This window comes from Marmota marmota, unplaced genomic scaffold, assembly GCF_001458135.2.
Source record: "Marmota marmota marmota unplaced genomic scaffold, marMar, whole genome shotgun sequence".
Lineage (NCBI taxonomy): Eukaryota > Metazoa > Chordata > Mammalia > Rodentia > Sciuridae > Marmota > Marmota marmota.
The window spans coordinates 4,963,976-4,972,743 of NW_026000102.1; the positions used below are offsets into that span (position 1 = coordinate 4,963,976).

The window sequence follows — 8,768 nt, forward strand, 5'->3', positions numbered from 1 at the left end:
GGGGGGCGGGGGTGGCCTTCCTGTCCGAGGTCCCTGGGAAAGGGGTGCAGCCCCTCTAGAGGGTGGGAGGAGAGAGCGGGTCCGGCCTAAGTAGGTGGAGCTGGAGTGGGGTTGGATTATGCCTAGATGCGCAGACCCGGTCCGCACGTGACTTTGTATTTTCCCGCGTCCACGGGTACACCGCGCTCACTAGGTCACCCCACCCCAGGAGCCGAACGGGCGTCTGAGGTGTCCCTTAAGTCACCAGGGGTGCATCCAAAATATCGTCTCTGCGTCCCCAGACCAGATGGGGGCCCCCTTGAGTCCAAGGCCTCACCAGGGCCGCCACACGCGCATCCCAGGCCCTGGGCTCTCGGCTCGGCGGCATGACGCTGGCGGAGGCTCCGGGACACTGGTGGAGGAGCCAGGGAGACCTCCGGGGAAGAGGAGCCTGGGTGGTGGGGACCGCGAGCCGCCGGCAGTTGGAGCAGGACCCCAGACACCAGGACCACTGGGGTGGCCTAGAGCGGGCGCCTCCGGGCCAGTGCTGGCGCTGTCCATGGTGCTGCTACCTGCGAGGTCCCGCACCAGGGGGCAGCGCAGGCCGCCTCCGCCTTCCTCTCCGCGTCGTAGGAGTTGGCTCACGCCGGGTAGACAGCCACGGAAGCTCGTCGGGTACTCGGCTCCGCTGCCCACCGACCAGAGCCCTAAACAGATGGGAGTAAAAGAGGGAGAGATGGAGAGGAGAGGCGTGGAGTGGGAGAGAAAGGGAGGGGAGAAGTGTGGAGGAGAAAGGAGGAGGTAGGAAAGTGAGACGACCCGAACGTCTACCCTCGGCGCAGACCTCTGCACACAGATTAGAACCTCACAACCAGCCACATCTTTATTGCCCGTCCCTCACCAGCACCCAAACCGAACTGGGGGAACATCGTCCCCTAAGCAGCCCACCTACTGCCCACCTTTCCCTGAGCTCTGCTCTCCAACCATCCCTTCTGTTTCTGGCTTTGTCGTATCCACGGCTCGGATTCCACACGTCCCTGTCCCATCTTCCCACTCCAGCCCCTTCAAAGCCTCCCTTCTACCTTGCAAGGAGTTCTGAAGGCTTTTCATGTACTTGACGCTCAACTCCAGAATGTCGGCCTTTTCCAGCTTGCGTTTCCGGATCTGCAGATCAGTAGGAAGTGCTCTAAGCCAGGCGGGGAAGGGGGGGCGGCCCTTCTCCGCCTCCTCCCCGAGTCTCACCTGGTGTGAGTAGTGTTTCTCCAGCAGCGACTTGAGCTGCTCCAAGGACACGTTGATGCGCGCCCGGCGCTTTTTCTCCATCAGCGGTTTGGATATCTGCGGATCAGCAATCTTTAGAGAGCAGGGCTTGGCCTTCCCGCCCTCTGCTCCCACTGGCTGGGGGAAGGGCCCCCACCCTGAACCCCTCAGAACCCCAGACCTTTCGGAAGCTGTTAGCAGAGACTCCAGAGTTGCCCCGGGTTGCGGGTTCTGTGCCCATGTTGTGGTATCTGCGCCAGCAAAGCAAGGCTTGGCTTTTATAGGGAACCCTCGTTTACATGTCAATGAAATCCTCTGAAGTCAAGAAACCCCAAGGGGGAGGGGACAGAAGGAGCTGCAGAAGGGTAGGCCCCCATCTCACTTCCTGGAGCCCCCTCCAATGGCCCAGGCTGCCTCTCTCCTTCAGGACACCTCCTCCCTCCCTGAGGATCTCCTTTCTTCCTTCCTTCCTTTCTCTCTCTCTCTCTCTCTCTCTGCTGATTGAACCCAGGACCCAGGACCTCAGGCATGCTAGTTAGGCAAGCGCTCTACCACTGAGTGAAACATCCCCAGCCCTCTTTTTTTTTTCTTTCTTTCTTTTCTTTTTCTTTTCTTCTTTTTTTTTTTTAGAGAGAGAGAAAGAGAGAATTTTAATATTTATTTATTTATTTTTAGTTATCGGCGGACACAACATCTTTGTTTGTATGTGGTGCTGAGGATCGAACCCGGGCTGCACGCACACCAGGCAAGTGCACTACCACTTGAGCCACATCCCCAGCTCCCCCACACACTTTTTTTTTTTTTAATTTTGAGACAGGGTCTGGCCAAGTTGTCCAGGCTGGTCCTGGATTTGGAAATTTGGAATCCTCCTGCCTCAGCCTTCAGAGTAGCTGGGATTACAGGCATGCAAGCACTGAACCTGGCTTGTCTTTTCTTAATCTCTCCTATTCTTACCACTTCCCAATTCTGGGCAACCCTCCCAGGCCCATTCTGTCCATGCAATGTTGGTCCCATAGGTTGGTCTCATAGGTTCTAGATTTCACCACTGGGTCAGTCTGCCAAGTTCTCGCTGCCTTGTATTCCCAAGCATTCTGGGTATTGCCTATAAGGAAGGGAGGTCTGTGGTCTGCAGGCCACCCTAATTCTTGTAACTGTGTGATCCACAGTAAGGCTGATCTCAGGAGAAGTTCCTGGGTAAGAGAGCCCTAGGCTTCCTTGGACCTGATGAACACACTGAGCCATGGAATACAGGCCACTGATGCCTTTCTGCTCACTTCACGCTCTGGCCACACGGCGATGCCACATTAGTCACCCTAATGTTGGGACAATGCAGCAATTTTCTGCCTGTGGCTGCTCAAAGCCACTCGCAGGCAGGGCCCGCTGGGGCCATGCAGCAACATGTGTCCCATTAAAGCGTGCAGCCCGCCCGCAGGGCCATAGCAGGCCTCCTCCTTGATGGGGTCCAACACTGTTAGGACCCAACCTCCATGTTTCCTGCTGGGAGACAGACAGGGTGAGCCAGACTGCCACCCTCCCCCAGCCCTGGGCTTCCAGGCCACGCAACTCAGGTGAAGGACCATTCCCCCAACAGGGAAGGCCTGGGAGTCTACCCAGGTGGGCCTGCTCAAAGTTCCAAGAATGGGCAGAGTGGGTAAGGAAGATCACTGATATTCAATGAGAGTTTGAGCCTGCACTTTAGCAGGTCCATGTCCCTGCACTCCTTTCCATTATTCAGGTTATTGGGGATCCGGGGAGCCCAGTGGAGGGACCTGGGACGCTAAGCCCTACAGAAGGACTCTGATGCAGGCGGCCTGGTTGGTCCATGGAAGCTGAATTCTTGTAACTGTGTGATCCACAGTAAGGCTGATCTCGGGAGAAGTTCCTGGGTCCAAACTTAGACATTGCCTTTTATTGGGCTCCTCTGGCCTTAAGTTTTGGGGTTTGTTCAGTGAAGTTCGGGACAAGGCATCCATCCATCATGGCTGCTTGTGAGGCTGAGAACCAAGTCGCGGGGGTTAAGGGGTTAAGCCCTGTGGTTGGGAAATGGACAAACTTGCCTCTGTGGGGCCTCAGTGTTGAGGAGGGAAAATTGCTGGGTGGGGGCATCTTCCGCTCCAACTGGTCTGCGCCCTGGGTATTGATGGGCTTTGCCTGGGCAGCAGCGTTCCCAGGCGCCAAGCAGCGTGGAGAATCGCGCCCCGCCCTCCCCCTTTCAGGCTGAGGCAGCGGCGACCACAGTTTTGGAGCACTCTTCTGCCCCGGCCATAGCACCCCGGGCCAGATCCGGGCCCGTCTGGGCCCCGGGAGGGCGGCGGGGCCGAGGCCCTGCCGCGGGCGCTGGCACGCGCCGGGCAGCTTTGAAGCGCCTGGGCCAGCCTGGCCCGGACGCCTTCGTGCAACTCACTCCGGGCTTGGGGAGGTGGCGGCTGGTACAAAGGCGCCGCGGGGCGGTCGGGCTGCGCAGCCGGGCACAAAGGGGGCAGCCGAGTGTTAAAGGCATTGTGCAAGCCCCACAAAGAGGCGTCCGCGCCCGCCCCCTCGGGGCCAAACTCCGGGCGCCCCGCCGCGCTGGGGCTTCCAGCTGCTGCACATCTGCACAGAGACTCGGCGCGCGCCTCACCCCAGCGGATCTCCAGCCCCCTCGACACGCCCAGTCCTCCAGCCGCCGGGGTAGCGGGGGCAATTTGTCTTCTAATTACAGTCCTTCTCCAGCCCAACCTTTCAATCCGTCGCATTAGCAAACCAATGGTCCTGTGCGCAGCTCTCGCGGCCCGCAGCGGGGCGCCACGCCCGCCCCCTCTCCAAAGTTAGGGCCTCCATAAAGCTGCCAGGCCCTCCTCTCCCGCACCCGGGCCCCCGCGGCTCAGGGGGCCACCACCCCTCCCAAGCCGGTGCTCAGGGATCCCAGCAGCGCTGGGTGGAGTCGTTCACGTGGGCGGCTTAGTGTCTCTTAGGCAGTGGAAAATTGACCGCAAAATGCGCTAATTCGCAATGTTCTGCTTTGGCTGCGGGAGGCCAGGCACGCCGTGAGGGCTGGGCGGGATTTTCAGCGGTCACGCTCCGCCCTCTTTCACCTCTGCAGCCCCACCTCCACCCCGCACCTCCCGCTGAGCCCTCTCCCCTGTAGTATGTCCTTTGGGCAAGAGTCTCCCCACCTGGGCCAATGTCCTCTACTACGGGAACCTCTCCCTCACACCTTAAGCAACCCGGTTGGCCCACTCCTCCACTCGGAGAGGGCTTCAGGTTGTGCAGGAGCGAGGCCAGAAAGGCCCCTCCATGTAAATTTTATCCTTGTTTTTCCTGGAGCTCTGAGACAGCTTCTTTCCCACCACCTCCACTTTAACCCCAGTCCCAGATCCTCCTTCCAGGTAGCTGCTGCTCCCAGTAAGTAAAAGCCAGATCTCTGCATGAGGCAAGATCACTGGAAAAGCCCCTTCCCGGAGACCCAGATTGAGGACGCCTTTCCACCTCCCCACTCTGTTTGCAAGTCCTGCTTCTGGGCATCCTACCTACATCCTCAGGCAGGCCCTGCTCCCAACGCATGTGGAGACAGAAAAGGCATTTTCAGAAATGGGGAATGAAGCAGTGGTTCACCCTGTCTTCTCAGAGCAAGCAGGACAAATCGCTCTCTGGGGCTGCATGGAAGGTCACGGACCAACTTAGAAACCAGACTTACGCAAACCAGGATGTAGGCCACTAACTGCCTTTCCATCTTTAGCACCCAGTGTCCCCAAGGTGCCTGGAAAAGAGCACAGATCCAAGAGGAGTTTGGGGTAAACCCAGGTCCCCCTGCTCAGCCAAGGAGAAAAGCTCCTTCTATAACAACTGATGGTTCTCAGGGCCTCAGTGGATTCGAGGGGGTCCCTCTTTTCTCAAGCTGGGAAGTTTTAGGCAAAAAGTAGCCTGTGCTTTCCCACACTTGGGTTTTGTTTGTTTGTTTTGTTCTATTTTGTTTTGGTACCAGGGATTTAACTCAGTTCCCACCCTGTTTTGTCTCTAAAGAGACAGGGTCTTACCAAGTTGCTTAGGGCCTTGATTTTGCTGAGGCTGGCTTTGAACTCACCATCCTCCTACCTCAAGCCTTCCCAGCCACTGGGATTACAGGCATGCATCACCACGACTAGCCTGGTTTTCTTGAGTTTGGCAAGTCTGGAAACCCAGTGGGAAGGGGGTTTACAGACTACAGGACAAGAGCCCTAGCAGACATCCCACTGCCCAACCCAGCGACAGCTCCATGTAGCCTCTGAACCTGGGTGGGAACCCCTTCCTTTTTGCACTTCCAGGTATTTAAACCAATATTAACTAACTGGTGAGCCCTGTGCAGGCACCATGGATGCAGGAAACTGGAGGGGAAAAATGTGTTCTTCTCCTCTGCAGATGCATTTCAAAATAGAATAAAGTGATTGCTCCATATAATTAACTATTGGGACATAGCAAAACCCTGAAATGATGCAGCCAATTGTCTCCAGATGGGGTTGGAGAGGCTGTGATTGTTTAACTCTCTTTAGCTGTATTGGAACTCCGAATAGCTCAGCAGTCAAAGGCCCTTCAGGAGACAAAGGCTGGGACTCCAGTGAGTACATCAGCGCTGACCGGGCTGGCCCAGCTCAGGAAGAGTGAATTCAGAGAGACCTCCATTGTCCCAGTCTTTTATGTTTTCTCCCAGCTGGCTCTAATCTTTAAATATTTACCCGATCCCTTTGTGCACCTATGACTTATGCACTTCGGGCTGATGTGGCTGATGTGCTCGTAAATTACGCATCATTTACCCATTTCCAGACTAGAGAGAAGGAATTTTCATTCCTCCTGCTGGGAATGGCCAGAGGGGAGAGAAAACTTTTGGAAGACCAGGACTGTCTCCTGGAGAGAGCTACAGCAACACTGGACGGGCCCCTCCCAGATGCCCTTCTGGCCTCCACGTGGACACTGGACAGACCAGAGGCCTATGAATGACTAGAGCTGCAGGAGGCCTGCTCTCTAAAAATGACTGCCCTGGCACCCATCTGCAAAGAGGAAGGAGAGAGCTTCCTGGACCCTCCCAGCTCCATGACCCTTAGGGCAGAGTGAACTTTCATCCTGGGAAGTTTGTATGAGGTACATGTTGTCCACCTCTCAGAGGCCAAAATGCTTTGCCCCATCCACGTTCTGTCTCCTGCTTGCTCTGGACCATCCTCCCTTCCTATATTCTCTCTTGCTCATTAAAGCAACCCTGTCTTAACAAACAGAAGCCACTCTCCCTCTCCTCTCTCCTCCCCTCCTTTCTCTCTCTCTCCTCTCTCTCTTCTTTCTTCTCTCTTTCTCTCCCCTCTTTCTTCCTCTCTCTTACTGAAAAAAGAAAGACAGAAAGGAAGAAAGAAAGAAAAACAGAAGCCTGATTTCATCTCAGTCTGTGGTTTAACTTGGAAATGTCAAGGTCATTCTTAGGGTTGTCTAAATCAAGAGGAATCCCAAATTGGACCCAGGAAATAAAGCCACTTTAACCTGTGGTGGGATGGCAGGATTGGGGAAAGGTGGGGGGCTGCAAAGAAACCCTCCTATTGAATGAGTAAGAACTCCCTTTGTGCTTGCCTAGGGGTAGAACAAAACACATTCAAATGCTTATCTACAAGAAAAAAATGCCAGCAATGCATCCCAGAGGGGAGTAGCCTTCCCTTTCTTTATTTTTGTGTGCTACTTAGCATTTATAATCTTATATTTTTGTAGGTTTGTCTGGAGGGCAGGGAGCACAGTGGGTTTGATCAGATTGCTTTTCTCTGAAGTAGTGTGTGTTTGCATACTTGTGTAGATTTGTTTACTTGCGCCCTCCCTCATCCCTGCCCCATGAGCCCAGGGTCCTGATAGATTCAGCAACTCCTAAAAATTTCCTTCCTGCTGGGCATGGTGGTACATGCCTCTAATCCTAGCTACTCAGGAGGCTGAGGCAAGAAGTTCTCAAGTTTGAGGCCAGTCTCAGCAAGTCTCAGCAATTTAGTAAGACTGTACCCCAAAAAAAGGAAGGAAGAAAAAAGAAAAAGCTAAGTAGTACAGCACCCCTGGGTTCAAGCTCCAATACCAGGGAAAAAATTCCCCTTCCCTCGTCCTACCTGGAAGGGGACTGCCTCCCTTCCTCTCATCTCCAAGATTCATTGTCAGGGGAGGTGATGGGCAATGTGGCTGAGGTTTTTGAGTGGCAAGTTGTTCTAAGCACCCAGAGTGACAACAGTGAGTCCTTGGGGATAAATCAGCCCCCTAAGACCAGAGTGGAGAGCAAATGCCTAGAGCCAGAGGAGGTTCGTCCCCAGCCTGAGTGATTTTTTTCCCAGGGGACCAAGTTCCCTCCCTAAAGGGAAGGTACACTGAGCACCCTCTAGTGGCTCCTAGGTGTCCTGGCACAGAGGGGAGGTCCTGGTCTGGAGGAGGCCAGGAGAAATGGTGACAGTTCCCACTCAGCCCCCAGTAAGTGTAGCATGCAGGCCTACTTCCCATATGACACAGCAACTCCATGACTTTAGTTTTAAAACACTGTATCTCTTTCCAATTCCCACCAACCAGCAAATGGCTCCTGAGCATTATTTCAACTTGATACTACTGAGCTTTAATAGAATTAGTATCAATTCCATGACAGTGGAATCAGGATCTCCATTTTACAGGAAATTGAATTCATAGGATTGTCTTGCACAAGGTCAGAGTATTGGGGCCTGGGATGCTGGCCCAGGCTCTCCATCCACATGCTCAGACATCAGTGCTCTTGCCAGGATCTGCAGGGACAGAGGAGAGGTGGGTGGCTCAGATGCAGGGTTCACTGATCACTGACCTTGATGCTTTCTTACCACCACCCTGGGCTCTAGCCTCCCCCAGAGCCTGTCCCCATCCTGCCTCAGACTATCTCTTGCTTTTGCCTTTCAAATCCAGTGCCATTCCTCCCTCCCTCTCTGCCTGGCTGGCTGCTCTCATTTTCAGCAGCAGGCACATCCAGTTCCTGAGGGCCCCAAGGCTTAACCCCAGCATCTTTTCCTCAAAGCTTCCCCATCCTGCAGCTCTCTCACCCACAGGCCTCCCCAGGGCGGTCTCTCACCCCATCCTTACTTTGATTCTATCTCATGTCCACCTCTGCACTGTTTATCCTAACCATTTACTTGCTTGCCTTTTCCCTTCATTGCCACTCTCTGAGCTCCCCAGGGACAAAAGCATTTAGTCTTTTAAAAATGAAGTGCAAGCCAGGCCAAAATGGCGCCTTTCTATAATCCCAGCTACCTTGGAGGTTGAAGCAGGAGGATGAAAAATTTAAGGCTAGCTGGGCAACTCAGGGAGACCTTGTGAAAATCAAAGGGACTCAGTGGTAGAGTGCTTGCTTAGCACACCTGAGACCCTGGCTTCGTCCCCACCCCCCCCCCCACCACCACACACACACACACACATCACGAATACATCATTTGGGGACAACAGAAGAGGTCTGTAGTGGTAGAAATTCTGATAACACTTAAGTGACTCCCACTAGATTTAAAATTTCATAAATTCTGATAATAAAGAGAATAACAAAATGTATTTTT

The 8,768-nt window shown here is 54.3% G+C and overlaps 2 protein-coding genes across 2 annotated transcripts in view; one reads left to right on the plus strand and one right to left on the minus strand.

The window, feature by feature from the left end:
- Positions 1-11: 11 nt before the first annotated feature.
- On the minus strand, positions 12-1,307 carry Hes3 (hes family bHLH transcription factor 3). The gene is made up of 2 exons (XM_048783576.1): positions 1,062-1,307; positions 12-686 (listed from the first exon to the last, which is right to left on the minus strand). Exons 1-2 carry the CDS (start codon positions 1,300-1,302, stop codon positions 313-315), a joined length of 615 nt encoding a protein of 204 aa, XP_048639533.1. The 5' UTR covers positions 1,303-1,307; the 3' UTR covers positions 12-312.
- A 6,072-nt stretch (positions 1,308-7,379) lies between these two features.
- The window catches only part of Icmt (isoprenylcysteine carboxyl methyltransferase), a 10,680-nt gene continuing 9,291 nt past the window's right edge, over positions 7,380-8,768 (plus strand). The window contains exon 1 of the mRNA XM_015501317.2: positions 7,380-7,440. Coding sequence (XP_015356803.1) covers positions 7,380-7,440 — 61 coding nt within the window. The remainder of the gene's footprint in view (positions 7,441-8,768) is intronic.

Coding starts and splice junctions, on each gene's coding strand:
- Hes3 (XM_048783576.1), bottom strand. CDS start 1,302: ATGGAGAAAAAGCGCCGGGCGCGCATCAACGTGTCCTTGGAGCAGCTC. Junction 687..1,061: donor CCTTCAGAACTCCTTGCAAG/GTAGAAGGGAGG, acceptor CCATCTGTTTAG/GGCTCTGGTCGGTGGGCAGC.